Consider the following 15,695-nt stretch of genomic DNA (forward strand, 5'->3'; position numbering starts at 1 on the left):
CCTCCCAAACCTTTCCTCCCAAGCTTGCCAGTCCCCCAGGCTAGCAGGCTCAGGGTGCTCCCCCTCCCTTCTGCTCTGCAGCCGGCCTGTTGCCAGGCCTTGTTGTTCAGAGCATCACGAGATGCTCCCCGCCACGGTAAAGGCCCTCCTTGCCCTTGCAGTCGGCCTCTCTGGTTGGTCTTCCTGCTCCAGTACATCCTTTACTAGCTCACATTCCCTGCTCTTCTAAATAAAGTCCACATTATCTCTAGGCTCAGGTGTTAAGTGTTCTGTTTGGTATTTAAAACCTTTTACATCTTGGACTCTTCCCCACTTAGTTTACCATTGGGGGCCATGGGATCCCCCTGTGCATCACTGCCACATAGCAGCCCATCTTCCAAGGGGCCTCCTCCCTGGCCATCCCCCAGGCCTGGATGCCCTCCCTCCTGATCCTCTCCCCCCCCCCCCCCCCAATCCCTACCCTCTCCGCTTGCAGTGTCTCCCCTCTGACCTCCCACTTAACCCTGTGCCCATGTGTGTCGTGTGTAGAAGGCTGTGCGGGTTGCCTCCATGAGATTGGCAGACCCTCAAGGCCAGGGTTGTGATTTTGCCTTTATATTTCTAAGCAGTTAGGGCCGTGTCTGGCAACAGAGTAAGTGTTAGGTAAAAGCCTTGGGCAGCAGGTCATCAGCGGGGCTTTGCTTTCCTGTTTCTGGAATACAGATAGTAATCGTTTCCCCTCTTGTCACCTTAAAGTGCTCTAGGAACAGAAGCTGTTGGTATTATTGCGAATGATAATAATAAGGGACTGCTCTCCTTTTGTTCAGTATAGAGGTAGAGACAAATGAATGGTGGATGCTGGATGGATTGAGAACTTCTCAAGGAGGAAACTGAGGCACTGAGGGAGGGGAAAGGGTTGATGCAAGTTCAGCCAGAGCTGGAGCTGGAAAGGAGGAAGCCAGAAGTCTCCCAGTGCAGACCTCGCTGCTTCTAGAAAGGGGCCTTTGAGCCCTCTAGAGAGAAGAGCTGAGCTGGCCTTTCTAACACGCCCTGTTCTCTTTCTGGCCTGTAGAACTTTGACATGTTCATCAGCCACTACAGCAATGTCAGCACCCCGCCCTGCGTGCACGTCTACAAGCTGAGCGGTTCTGACGACGACCCCCTGCACAGACAGCCCAAGTTCTGGGCCAGCATGATGGAGGCAGCCAGTGAGTACTGAAAGGCTCCCTGCCCCCCATCATCTGGGACAATGCAAGCTCCCCCAAGTCAGCCAATTGGAGGGCTGAGACAGCAGGGCTTCCCCCGCTCCTCGCTCCTTTGTGACTCAGTTGTTTTGCTACTTCAGACCAGAGCTCCGAAGGGAAAAGGGGGGGAGGGCTTTGTAAGTCTTTCACTATCTACCAGGCATCGTGCTGAGTATTCAGCGCCTCAGCTTTGTCCCCCTCTGTGACTTTGCGACTGTGTGACCTTGGCCAAATAATTTCTTGGGACCTCACATTCTTCCTTTCTTCCATGAAGGAAGGGAAGTAGATCAGATGACCTTGGAGGTCCCTCCCAGCCCTTATGTTCTCTGGGAACTAGGTTACCAGAGGGGTCCTGTGAGTATAGACTAGAGCACTGGGTGAAAGCAGGGTGCCCTGGGTTTGCGGTCCAGCCCTGCCACTGACCTCTCTCTTCCCTCTCTTCTCCCTTCATTTTTTTCCTCTCTGAAATGAGAGTGTCAGACTAACTGATGTCTGTGGGTCTCTTCCACTCTGGGTGTTCTCAGTTCTACATCTTCTGAAGTCCCTTTTAGCTCTGACTTTGTGTATGCGCAGAATCTTTCCTGACCTGTCGTTCTGTGCTGTGTCCCAGTCCCCTCACAAAGTGAATGGTTTGGGGTTAGCATAAGCCAGGCATGGCAAAGGATCAGCTGCACAACTTTGGCCCTCAGAATGTGGGGATGCATCTGAATGCAGTCGCTGAGCTGCCTGCTCTGTGCTTTTCAGGCTGCCCCCCAGATTATGTGCCTCCTGAAATCTTTCACTTCCATACGCAGTCTGATGTGGAGCTGTACGGCATGATCTACAAACCCCACAACGTCCAGCCTGGAAAAAAGCATCCCACGGTGCTCTTTGTATACGGAGGACCTCAGGTCAGTACGCAGCTGGACCTCAGGCCCTTTCATCCTTGGCTTTCCTCTCCTGGCACTTGGGACTTGAGCCAGGTGGTGGCCTTGGGCTCCCAGGAAGACAGAGTAAAGTGGGCATTGTCTGCCTGGTGGGCTAGAATTTCATTCTGCAAATGCTGGGCCAGCATTTATTAGGTATCCTGTTCATTCAGAGTCTAGTGCTTGACTCTGGGGAAAGAGGAGGCAGCGGTAAATAACGCATGGCCCTTGTCCTTAGAGTCTGCCTGCTAAGGGGGCAGGCTTGGTAGGATATGGCATGTACATCAGTCATCCTAATAGATCTCAGTGGATTAGGGGGAAAAAGTCCTTGCTCTGTGAGGTGTGAGAAAAAAAATAATTAAAATTAAATCATTCAGTAAATGAAGGTAATACATAAACTCTTGAAGACTTGAGCACAGTTCTCATGACAGCTGTGTGCTCTGAAGCAGGCCATTGACAGTGGGGATGTTGTTTATTTGGTCACTGTTAAAGCCTAAGGCCTGGGGAGCAGGCTATGGGTGTTGGGATCAGTATTGGGAGCACTTTCAGATAGCATCTTGGCTTACTGACTTTCGTGTTGATGCAGTACAAGACAAAAAGACAATGAACAGATGAGGATTATGATAAAAGTCAAAATAGTATAATAGGAGAGAATTATAACTAAAGGCTGGGCCAGAAATACTTCATAGAAGAGGCAGAACTCCATCTACTTGGGCTTTGGTGGGAGGTAGCTTAATATGAAGAAGAGCCAGATCCCAGACTTGGGCTCTGGCTCAACTTTTTACTAGTTGTGGGGTCTTGGTCAGAATACCTAGCCTCTCTGAACTGAATGAAAGATTCAGAGACCAGATGGCACCCAAGGTCATTTTCTGAATGTCTAGATGGAGAGGAGGAGAAGGGGCATTCAGAGATTGAGGGATGGGTTTGTGACAGAGAGCAATGGCAAGGGTAAGGCCCAGAGGTTGAAGGCATGTTCAGAAGGTGCACTTGAAGCACCTTGATGCAATGAAGGATGTACGTTGGAGAAATGGATCACAGTCAGGGATGTGACCATCTTGGTTAAGAATGTACCTGAACTCCATTAGAAAAAGAAAGGGATTTGTTAATTTTTGTTGTTTCCTAGATTCTCCTCAGCCAATATCCTAAAACATATTGTGATGATCTATTTTTATTCCTTCTCTGCCACACTACAGGTACAACTAGTTAACAACTCTTTCAAAGGCATTAAATATTTGAGACTCAACACATTAGCATCTCTTGGCTACGCTGTGGTGGTGATCGATGGCCGAGGTTCTTGTCAGCGAGGACTCCAATTTGAAGGAGCACTTAAAAACCAAATGGTAAACATTTTTTCAAAGTCTGTGAGCAATAAGCTTATGGTGGTTTTCCCTGGGGACACTATCCAGGGAAGAGAACTGGGTCTTTCCCAACATACTGTCAGAAGCTAGTTGCAGTTCTGCCTGGACCCCATATGACATTTCTTAATTTGAAAAGTCAACTAGTATTTATTAAATGCTTAATGTGTGTCACACACTATACTGAGCACTGAGAATACAAAAAAAGGCAAAATCAGAATCTGCCCACAAGGAGTTTCCATTCTAATAAGTGGAGACAGAATGCAAACAATATAGTTATGTGGATCTGTGTAAATGTTAACGTCAGGGTGATCCCAAAGAGAAGGCATTAACATTAAGGGAGATTGAGAAAGGCTTCTTGCAGAAGATAGAACAACAAAATCTATCACTTAATCAAGAACCATTTAATGAGCAGCTGCATTGTGCCAGACGCTGTTACTGGATGTGAAAGTACGGTCCCTGCCCTGAGCTCATGTTCTAGTTAAAGAGAGGCAATTAAAACATAGAAATATTAGCAGTCTAAGACTGAATGTCATCAGGGACTCAGATGACTAATGTGGCCATTAAGAGCTCAAGGCGGGTCAAGAAGAAAGGGACAAATGAAAACTTACCATTCTTAGGACCGGGGTTTGGTGTTAGAAGGCCTGCAGTAGAATTGTGACTTTACTACCTCCTGGCTTCCACATGGTCCTGGGCACATAAGCTCCATCCTCTTGGTTTCAGTCTCTTCCTCTGTCAAATAGGGAGGTTGAACTACACGGTCTCTGCCTTCTTGCTGCTGGATAGCACTTTTGGTTTACAGAGCACATTACAGGCTGACTGTCTCTTTTGAACCTGAAAACAATCCTGGGAGGTCAGCCTGGAAAGTGTTCAGTTTTCTCATTTTAGAGATCAGGATATTGAGGCTCAGGTTATGTTAAACAGGCCAAGACCACACAGTTGGGAAGCTGCAGTCAGGATTTGAACAAAGAATTCACTAGCCTAAATCCAGCCTCATTTATACTGCCCCAAATTGTAAAGGAAGCTTCTGGAGAAGGGTCAGACTTGACCTGACCTGACCGCAGGGACGTCCCTATGCCCTTTGTCAATTTGTCTAGCTGGTTCCAAGGATCCGTGTCCATTCAGTCACCTTGGCCGGCTAGCTAAAACAGGTCTCCTAAGTCTTTTTTTCTCTGTTCCCCAGGGTCAGGTAGAAATAGAGGACCAGGTGGAAGGTTTACATTTTGTGGCTGAGAAGTACGGGTTCGTCGACCTGAATCGAGTCGCCATCCACGGCTGGTCTTATGGGGGTTTCCTGTCCCTCATGGGGCTGATTCACAAGCCCCACGTGTTCAAGGTGAGTGCCCCCCAAGGCTGGTTCTGGGCCCCGCCTTGACCTGCCCTTCTGTACTGCTGTGCGTGAACTCAGTGTGCTGGGGATGGAACGTGGGCAGCTCCCGTGCCAGCGAGGTGGTCGTGCTACTTGGCTGTTTCTCCCTGCAGCAGTATTATGGGGAAGAGCCCTCTTTCCTCATTGCCCTCCACTGCTGATCCACGAACCGCATCCGGCTTCACAAAACCCATCAGCAACTTTGTGTTTAAGGCTGAACCCGGGACTCCGGCCTCAGATGGGCAGAGGTGGGGAATGGTGTGGAGAGGAGTTGGGTGAGGGGTCATTAGGCCTACGGAGGTGGCTGGGGTTGGGGGATGAGAACAAGGCAAACAAAAGAATTAAATAGTGGGGATTTGGCTGCTGGGAGGGCCTCAAAAGCCAACCATCTAAGGGCCCCCATCTTCCTCCCCACCGGCCCACTGATGTGCGCAAAGGACCCAGTAGTCAGTTTATGAAAACTCTATGCCTTTGGTTCTCTGAGCTTAGAGTAAGGGCCAGCAGGTTGTCTGGTGTTCTGGGTTTGGATGACCTTAGCTTCTTGTGTCCTTCCCCATCTCTTGTTTGCCAGGTTGCCATTGCGGGTGCCCCAGTTACGGTGTGGATGGCTTATGATACTGGATATACAGAGCGGTACATGGATGTCCCAGAGAACAACCAGCAGGGCTATGAGGCAGGCTCTGTGGCATTGCACGTGGAGAAACTGCCTAATGAGTAAGTGGCTTAGAAGACCCCTCTAGAATTCTGGATAATTGGACACCACCACTTGCGCTACCTTTCCTCCACTGCACTTCTAAGCAGAGTCCTTAATTTTGGGGGGTTCTGGATCCTCTGGCAGTCTAATGAAGTCTGTGGACTTGTTAGAATCAAGTTTTTAAATGCAGAAATAAAAAACAGCATTACAAAAGAAACCATTTGTCTAGAAACACACATAATGCTTTAAAAGCAAGTTCCCAAGCCCTGGTAAAGAGCCCCAGATCTGCACAGATTTTCTGCCTTAGCACTCCTGGCTAGGTTACTGTTCTTTCAAAATAATTATGGGCTCATACTGGGCTCACTGACTAAAATGTGCATTCCTGATCTCCCACTCTCCTTCCACCTCAGTACCACCTATCAACATCATGCTGTAGAACCTGGTTCAAAATGCTTCTCTCCTTAAAACCTTTCCTGATCCTCACTATCCCTATCCTTCAGGCCTAAGTGATTTCAGCTTCCCAGAGTTCCCAGTATCTACCCCTCATGTGGCTGTTCACCCCCTCTGACTACCTTCGTCCTTCTTCCATTCTCTGGGCCTCAGTTTCCTTATCTGTAAAATGAGACTGTTGGACTAGATTACCTCTGACTGTTGTGGGGTGTTGTACATCGTAAGCTAATGGGCAGTAAATACCCATTAATAATTAGAACTATAAATCATCTTGGCGTTATTTGGTGATTTTTCTCCTAACAGCCCTGTGAGATAGTTAAAGAAATATCAGTATCTTCATATTGAGAGAAGCAGAACCTGTAGATTCATAGGAAGAATCCCTGGTGTAGAAATGCTAATGGGCAGCTTTCCTGGAGCATGTGGTCTTGGAGAGTGCTTAGGGCATTGAGTCTTGCCCCAGGCCACACAGAGAATCTGTATAAAAGAGCCCCAGTCCTTCCCACTTGTAGAGCCGGCTCTCTTTTTGATACTCTGCTGCCTCACTTCCCATTTTGCAGATGAAGAATTTCAGACACAGGAAAGTCAGTACTCTGCCTGTCACTGAGTCACACACTAAGTGTCAGAATGGGCATAAGAGCCCTGGGCTCTCCTGGCTCCTACAGCACTCAGTTGTTACATGTTAGATTCTCATTATATTCTCACATGCATGTTTTTATCAGAACTTCCTTCCTTCCTTGTGTTTGGGCATTTATATGATAGTCATTTATCCCTGCTTTGTTAGATCAGCAACTGGTTTCTCTTCCTGATTGTCCTCTTTGCTTGAACCTCTTTTTTTTCTTAGTAGTATTTTATTTTTCCAGTTACATGTAATATGTAATTTCCCAATTACATGTAGTTTCCAACACTGGTTTTTAAAGATTTTGAGTTCCAAATTTTTTCTCCTCTCTTTTTTATCTCCTCCCTCCCCAAGCAATCTGATATAAGTTATACACACACACACACACAACACACACACACACACACACACACACACATCATTTTAAACATATTTCTGTATTTGTCAGGTTGTGAAAGAAAAAATCAGACCAAAAAGAAAAAAGAAAAAAAAATAGGAAAAAGCAAACAAACTAGATGAAAATAGTATGTTTCAACTCACATTCAATCTCCATAATTCTCTCTCTGGATGTGGATGGCATTTTCCATCCCAAGTCTGTTGGAATTTTCTTGAATCACCAAATTCCTGAATTTGTACCTCTTTTGTAAACACTTCTTGATCATCAACACTAATGTTCCCAAAGACCTGCCATATTGAGGACTGCATTCCTGGTGGTACTAAGGAGAGAAATCCTTAGTTTCTGGGCATAAACATGTATCTAGGACAGGCTCTACCAATTGGTGCTTGGGTGTGTACCCTAATTTCTCAAAAAAAAAAAAATGGTATTTTTATCTCATTGTTAAAAGTCTGAATTTTAAAAGTAAGTTTTAGATAATTTTTAAAAATTGAGTTTGAGGGTTTTTTAGTTTGACAAAGGTATCTTTATGATAGATTTTTCAATATATATTTGTCTTAAAACTTTGTTTTTTAATTCCCTGGGTGTACACACTAATGAAATGTACTTCATGTGCCTCCGCTTCTGGGATTGGCTAGGAAGAGAGACTTGGGTTCTAACCCCAAGGTAAGTACTTTGTTCTGGCCCCTTTTCCAGAAGTTCTCATCCACACCTTCTTTTTCAGGCCAAATCGCTTGTTGATTCTCCATGGTTTCCTGGATGAAAATGTGCACTTTTTCCACACAAACTTCCTCGTTTCCCAGCTAATCCGGGCTGGAAAACCTTACCAGCTGCAGGTAGGTGTGGTCTGCTAAGCATTTCCACCATCCTTCTGGAAGGCTCCTGGGTAAAGTTGGGACCATGTCTGGGAGCCACAGCTCACTCAGTGTATCATAGGGTGTCAGAGCTGAAAGGGCCAATGGAAGGTCCTTGTCCTTAGCCTCTTATTTTACGGATGAGAGCTGTGTGTGGCCCACAGGTCCAAAGAGCTGTGCCAAGTGACAGACTTGGGCCCAGAGAGGAAGGCTCCAACTTTGGCTATCCATCAGCAAGTCTAGATGAGGTCATTTTTCAAAGGCCTTCCAACTCTAAATCCTCTGACCCTGGGACTGGGCAAGGATAGATGGATAGACGTGGATAAGGTAGGGCCTCTATCAGGGCAGGCTGCTGCCATTTCTGAATAACTTTCAGGTTAGTTAAATCTGGAAGGGGGAATACACCCCCATTTTACTTATGAGAAAGCTAAGCCCTAGAAAGGTTAAGTAGCCATAAAGATAGTGAGTTTTGTAAGAACTATTGAGGGGGATCAAGGGACTTAGCTTAAAAAAAAAAAAATCTGGGATAGTGGGAGTTTGAGTCAGGATTGCAGAGAATCCCATCCTGAGTTGAGGATTCACTTTGTTTCCTAGCTATACTAAGAAAGATCTTAGCTGTACTCCTTCCTCAGCAAATGACAAGGGAGGTTATGGCATTTGCATTTTAAATGGAGACTTGAGGAGGATGGGCAAGCCTTTGATGACAGAATGGATCGGGGTATTGTTAAAGATATTTTGAAGTAGGGGTCACTTGCACCATAGAGAGAAGATGGTAGAAGAGCCTGTCCCTGAGTTCTACTTCCTTTTGTCCTGTTTGCTTTTCCCTTCCCCTCTTATCTCCTGTGCCCCTTCAGCCTCTGCCAGGTTCTTATAATATAGCCATTCTTTCAGGGGAATTGTGCCTGGCAGTCAGCATCACTTACTTATCCTGTTCTTGAAAAACAGCCCCACCCACTCACAGTATGAAAAATAACAATAGTTCCCATTGATAAAATGCTTTTAAGATTTTATAGAGTAAATTTTTTAAATTTAATTTTTGAATTAAAAAAAAAAAGCTTTTATTTTTTTAAGTAAGTAGATGAAAGAATGGTATACCCACTATGTCTTTTGGGCTGAGTAGATACAACCACTCACCTCACACTTACCTACTGGCATCTCCGTTAGCAAGACTGAGAATGCTTGGAGATCATCATATTCCCCTACAGGCAGAACTTGTGCCCAGAATTGAGGAGTGAATTATTTATATTTTTGTTGTTTTTCCTTGTTATGAAACTCTTCTGTGCTCATTCTTTCATTTAATTCTCATAAGAGCACAAGGGAGCCAGTGACCAGTCATTTATTCCACTTGGTAGGTGAGGGAACAGAAATTTAGACAGATTAGGGAGCTTGCCCAACATTACACTGCTGGCAAGTAGTGAGCTCCAGTTCTCTGACCCTTGCACCTCCCTGATGCTCATAGTGTGACTTGAGGTGTGCCAGGATGACAACCCTGACCAAGAAATACCCCTTTTCCTCTCCCTCCTTACAAAGAGTATGTCTGTCTGTCCGTAGCCTGAAATTCTACCATTTGAGATTCATTTCTTAAGAGAGATGGCTGCAGGAAGTATTTATTCATCACAGAATCTCATTGTTGCGAGAGATCATAGTGGTCATTTGCCTTCAGGTGACAGCTGAGTGATGCTCTCCTCTGTAGCACACCCAAAGAATGGTCATCTAGTTTTTGCTTGAGGATCTATTGCCCTGGGAAAATCCCTTTCCTTCTGAAGTGGTTCATTTTCTTTTGGAGCTAACTTTGGCTCATTTAGTGTAGATTTATTTATCAGCAGGGAAGCTCACAGCAATCCCCAAATTCCCAGATTCTGGAAAGAGTAAAGGACTAGAAGAATCTGGCCCTTAGGCTACGAGCCTTCAAGAAGGTTCCTGAAGAAAATAGGATGGTATCCTGGGCCGGGTGATTCCTCGGGGTGGGGAGCCAGGCTAAGGTAATTGGGGAGCTCTCCTCTGTCATCCCTGGGTCAGGTTGGCATCAGGAGACAAATAGAAGCAAGTCCAGTAATGAGCTCCTTCTGTCTCCCACACAGATCTACCCCAATGAGAGACACAGTATTCGCTGCCCTGAGTCAGGAGAGCACTACGAAATTACACTGCTGCACTTTCTACAAGAATACCTCTGAGCACATGGTCTTGGCCAGACCCATGGAACACTGACAGCTCACCTCTGACCCCTAATAGCCTTCTTATCCAGAGCACAAATGGCCAACGGCCCACCTCCTGGCTCCCCATCGCCTGGCCTGAGCATGGGGAAGGGGCCAATGATGCTTGGAATGGTGCCTCCTCCCTTGACTCACCCCTGTGGAATTGCTCTCCATTGCCAGCTGATGCTTGTCATTTTTTTAACGTCCCTCTATTTTGGCTCCCACTTCTTTGATACCAGGACTAAAAGATAGTGGCTAGTCTCCACCAAGACTCCCTTTCTGCATCTTCCTCCTACCTATTTTATGGCTGGCTGGTAGGGAATGGGATGAAGGGCCTTGAAGCAGCTGGAGTTTGTCCTGGTTAGGTGGGGATGGGGGAAGAGCACCCAGAGCCGAGATGAGCGAATTAGGAAAGCTGCCTTAAGCCGGGAGGCTGTGGCTTCCAGACAGGCCACCTGCTTCTGGTCCCCAGAAACAAACCAGAGCATAGGAGCAGACATCTGGGACCCAGGCACGTGGTTTTTCCCTCCTCCATACTTGGGTTTCTTTATGATTGGAACTTTTACATATGACTGGGCAGCCTGAGAGCTTTCTAGGGCTGTTTGAGGGGATGGCCCAGCTATCAGGGGCTGTTTGGATGGCTCAGAGCACATGCTCTTCTCCTGTTTCCCAGAATGGGCAGAACAATGCCAGCCGATATCCCAGTCTCTGGATGGGTCATCTGTCCAGGGGCTGCAGGAGTGTCATTCAGGATTTTTTCCTAGATGAGATGAAATGAATATTTATGTTTTTTGTCCTGTTTCCTCTCTGGTTCTCCATCAGCCTCTCCTCTCCTCCCCCCTTTCCCAACACCGTTCCCTGAGCTTTCAGGCATGCACTGAAATATTTGCTGTGCTTCAGTTCTCTGCAGGTCAGTGACTGTTTTCCCTCGCCATCTCTCCTGCAATGCATCTCTGTTCACCTAGCTCACGTGAATCACGCGTCCGGGGTTGGGAATTAGAACCGTCCCTTCCCCAACTTCTTTCCCAGCCAGAGTTCCGCCAGGGGCGTTAAAGAAAAGTAAACGAACCACATCTACTTTGCCCGAGTATTTTAAGTGCGTATTATGAAAAGAAAATATTTTTGTGGATTCTTATTCTTTTATAATTATGAGTGTAAGACATAGCAACTCATTAAAAATATTACAAATGGCAGCCTAGCATCTGGTGGAGTGTTCTTTGAGGCGGGTCAGGCCTCTCAATGTAACTGGAAGGAATGGGGTATGTGTGAGCAGGTTTGGGAGCCCTTGCCAAACTGGGAGGAAGGAACGTTGGAATTATAGTCAAAGGAACTGGAACTAAATTAGAAGATTTCCTCTGTGACTCTGGTACTCCATTCTCTAGTCTTCACTTCTGTCTCCCTGGAATGAGGGGGCTAGACTCAATGGTGCAAAGGTTCTTTTGGGCTTGAAAACCCACGAACTGTGACTTGTCGGGGACAGATGTTGACTGCCATGCTAGAGAGGGGCCTGTCTCCTGATTCACTGTGGATGCTGCTTTTGCAAGTGAACAGATTCCTCCTGTTAGAGAGGGTGCCGCCTCCCTGGATGGGGTGAATGTGTGCTATCTATCTGGAGGATTTGCTGCCTCCATCTGTGATCTCTGACCCGCTGACCTTCAAACCAACAGTGCCTTTGGTCAAGTTTTCAGAAGGGCAAATTCTTACTCCCTATTCCTTTGCTTCCTACACATAGGAATGAACCTGTAAGAGCTCTCACAAGCCCTCTTGTCTTACAGATCAGTAAATGGGTCGAGAGGAAAGGGCTCTTGAGATCACCCAGTTGTTAAGTAGCAGAAACAGGATTTGAACTTGTCTTCTGACACAACATGTAGGAAGGGAAGAATGACTTTGTATTACAGGTTTTTCCTTGTATAAGAGCTACCTGCCCTCAATACCACAGAATAGCGTGGCCCCATAGAGCTTAATCTGTTTGTTAGTAAGACGTTTTATAACAGGAATTTGCCATAACCGGGTTTGACTGAAACTGAAATTTTCACTTAACCATTCGTAACAGCAATAGATGGGAGACTGTTGTCTTCCAGACATCAAACAATTTCCAAAGGTAACCCCACAAATGTTTTGAGACACTGTCACTAACTCACTGTGTCAGTGTTTGAGACAGGATTCTAACTCAGTGAAGTCAAAATACCCCACCACTCTGACCATCTTCCCCTATATCCCTGTGGAAACAACAGCCCAGGACCGTGAACCTTTGGAAATGAGGTGTCCTCAGCCCAGTCTCCCAGTCACTCAAGGGATGAAACTGGAAAAGAGGCCCGTTTCTGTCATGGCCATAAGCAGCTGCTGCAGACAAATGGCCGCAGAGAGGCAGACACCTGATGGCCCCCCATACCATGTCCTGTTCTCCTTCCCACCCCCCGCCTCCCCAGCCTGCTTCCAGCTTGGACTTTCCAGCCACTGTTCAGGGAAACAACTTCTGTGGAGAGAGCCAGCTATCCCTACCAGCTGCCACTCCCTGGGCAGGGGAGCCAGCATGTTGGAAGTGAGGAACCCAGGGAGAGAAGTCAGACCACTGTCTCCCCCACTCATCTCCCTCAGACCCTGATGAAGAGCCTAGGGCCGGAATCCAGCCTTGGAAACCGCAACACTTGTAGCATGGCATCCAAGTAGTGATCATCATGGAAAATGACAGCTTAGCGACCAAGTGCCCCTTGTCACCAGAACCTTGCTACTGCCCAGTGGCTCGATGTCAAACGCCGGCTTGATTTTTACCAGTGGAAATGACGTAAAAGAAGAGGCATTGACCTCTGCTCTGAGGTGGTACCCTGTGGAGCATGGGACTTTTCCATCAGACTTCCATTGTGTGTTGTCTCCTCTATTAAAGTGTAAGCTCCTTGAGGGCAGGGGCTCTTCATTTTCTATTTGTATCTCCAGTACTTAGCTTTGCACATAGCAAGCGCTTAATAAATGCTTTATTCATGCATTCATTATATGACCTTGAGCTAGTTTTTTCTCCTTTCTGAGATTTAGGTTTTTTGTTTAAAAAAAAAAAAAAGAAAGAAATTGTGCCTTCTCCAACAATAAATATTCTTTACTTTTGTGCTTTCATTGTAAGAGACCCAAGAGATCCAACAAGTCCTTTCCCTTTCTTATCTTTCACATCAGTGCAGACACCTCCTAAGCACTTCAGTGCCAGATCCTTTCCTGGGTAATTCCAGGGATACTGGTGCATAAGAGAGAGGTCAATCAGGTTAATGAGATGAGAAAGGCAGAGGAAAAGTTAAAGATTAGGTTTAAATTTAATGTTTAGATTAAAGGGTTAAGTCACAATGACCCTAGACCACGAGATCATCAGTCCTAGGATGATAGGGCTAGACCTGAGAGATGACAAATCTCCAGTGTGTTTGGGAGTCCAACCCTCTCATTTTGCACATAAGGTAAGGAAAGGCCCAAAGATGAACTTACTCCAGGCAGTTCCTGAAAGGCAGCGCCAGAATTCAAACCCAGGCTCTCTCAATCCTTTGGTTAAGACTAACCCGTGGGAGGTGGGGTTCTCCACTGAGCAAGCTTTATACCAGGACAGACAGACCAGTTGCTCAGACAAGAGTGGAATGAATATCCTGTGCCAGACCTAGTCTCCCTTTCTGGTTTGGAAAGTGCCCACGCATGTAAATGTATGATGGATGGTGGGTAGGAGGAGGAGGCAGCAGAAGAGGCAGAAAAAAGGTTTCATTGAAGATCCCTTTAAGGGCCTGAGGACTGGGATGTAGATAGGGAAGGCAAAGGCCTTCTAGGGGAAGAGAGGAGTCATGCTGCACCTGGACTCCTGCCCGTCCGGAGGGTACTCTCCCAGTTTTGTGAAAACGACAGTCCTCTTTCTCATCTCTTGGAGAGTCCCTATTTCCACCTAGAGCAGTAGCTCTCTCAAGCCCCCTCACTCCACTTTGATGCCCTCATTTACTGAGCAAGCGAAGCCGTCCCAACCATAAGGGTCCCATCTCTCCTTAGGCCTGTCCTGGTTCTCGCCCTCCCTACACCGGGGCCCTCAAATTCGAGCTCTTAGTAGGCATGGAGGCTTGCCTCTCTGCCTGCCGTAAACATTACTGGTGGAATTCCATAGAATGGATTCCAGTCCCACTTCTTCCTGGGCTTGCCTCCTGCTTCACTCCCTGCTTTCCCCTTTCCTCGGGCTCTCCTTGTCAAATGGCTTCTTTTCTTTTGTCCACCAACAGGATCAGGTCTTCCCTTCCCTACTTCCATAAAAGTCTTCCCTAGGCCCTGCTATCAGATCACCTCATTCTACACAGACTTCACTCTAGAAAAACCAGTCCACATAAACTGCTTCTCCAATTAAACAAACACATGAAATGCTTCCTTTGCTCTGAGGATACAAGAACCCAGAACCAGAGTAGGTAGCACCAGTCAGAGCACTGGGCCTGCAGTCAGGCACCCAAGTTCAAATCCAGCTGCCTGAGGATAACAGCACCTACTTCCCAGGAGCAAATGGGATATGTATAAAGTGCTTGGCACAGTGCCTGGCACACAGTAGGCACTTTAAGAGCCTGTTCCTTTACCACTTCAAATTATACCCCTATACCACCACTCCCCTTGTCCTTTCACTGGTTGTGCTTTGCCAAGTCTCAATTCTAGATTACTCCCACAGTCCTCCACCTTCCAGCAGAATGGATCTGTAGAAATCATGGAATTATTCTGAGCCCATACAAATTTCCATGTTCCATCACCTCACCTGGGGTCCTTGGCAAGGCAATACTTTTATGCTTCCCCAACCAGTTCAATATTCCACACGCCACAGCAGTTAAAACAAGCCTTTTCATTCTTTCTCAAGTCATCGAGGTACCCTGCCCCCATCCCCCCCTCAAGCCACGCTCTCTCAGCTAAGGAATTCTTATACTTCAAAAAAAAAAAAAAAAAAATTAGGTCATTAAGAGCTTTTCTCTCTCATCCTCCTTATCTGGAATCAACCATGTGAAGAGGTGCTGGTTTCCCTTGCCAAGGCAAGCCCCTGAAAATGCACATTTGATCCTTATCCCATTTTCAGAAGATTGTCCTTCACTACTGTCCCCTTTCTGACTAATCTTCAGCCTCTTCCTCTCTACTACTTATATGCAAATCTCCCATGTTCCCAAAATGCTCTCACTTGATCTGACCATTCCTACTATATCTCTCCTCCCCTTCAAAACAAGAGAAAAAAAGTTTCATTTCCCTGCCTTTGCCCAATTCTAAACTCTGTAGTGTAGTTTTTGACCTCATAACAACAGAAATCATTCTCTCCATAGTCACCAAATCTAATGGCCTTTTCTTAAACCTCATTCTTGATCTCTGCAGCCTTTGGCATTATCTTCTACTGAATATTTTCCTCTAGATTTTCCTGACCCTGCTCTATCTTGGTTTTTCTCTATAGGTCTAAACATTCCTCAGTCTCCTTGCTGGATAATCACCCACATCATTCCCCTATCCCAAAGCTCTGTCCTATGCATTTAAGGCCCTTCTCTTCTTCTTTTCTCTATCATTTGATCTCATCAGCCCCCAAAGTTCAATTATCATCTCTATATAGGTACCCAGGTCACTATATCCAGCCCTAGTCTTACTCCTGAATGCCTTTAGACATCTTGAACTAGC

At 46.3% G+C, this 15,695-nt stretch overlaps 1 protein-coding gene across 5 annotated transcripts in view; it reads left to right on the top strand.

Moving 5' to 3' along the window:
* DPP9 (dipeptidyl peptidase 9) overlaps positions 1-13,047 on the top strand; it is a 48,266-nt gene extending 35,219 nt beyond the window's left edge. For 4 of the 5 annotated variants that reach the window (XM_051971841.1, XM_051971843.1, XM_051971842.1 and 1 more), the window contains 7 exons: positions 1,052-1,187; positions 1,968-2,113; positions 3,322-3,468; positions 4,667-4,819; positions 5,424-5,566; positions 7,731-7,842; positions 9,942-13,047. In XM_051971841.1, coding sequence (XP_051827801.1) covers positions 1,052-1,187; positions 1,968-2,113; positions 3,322-3,468; positions 4,667-4,819; positions 5,424-5,566; positions 7,731-7,842; positions 9,942-10,034 — 930 coding nt within the window. In that variant the 3' untranslated portion in view covers positions 10,035-13,047. Of the gene's footprint in view, positions 1-1,051; positions 1,188-1,967; positions 2,114-3,321; positions 3,469-4,666; positions 4,820-4,965; positions 5,101-5,423; positions 5,567-7,730; positions 7,843-9,941 lie in introns of those variants that run through there. The other variant, XR_007949561.1, reaches the window with a different exon arrangement.
* Positions 13,048-15,695: the final 2,648 nt, after the last annotated feature.

The sequence above is a fragment of the Antechinus flavipes genome, chromosome 1, assembly GCF_016432865.1.
Source record: "Antechinus flavipes isolate AdamAnt ecotype Samford, QLD, Australia chromosome 1, AdamAnt_v2, whole genome shotgun sequence".
NCBI lineage: Eukaryota > Metazoa > Chordata > Mammalia > Dasyuromorphia > Dasyuridae > Antechinus > Antechinus flavipes.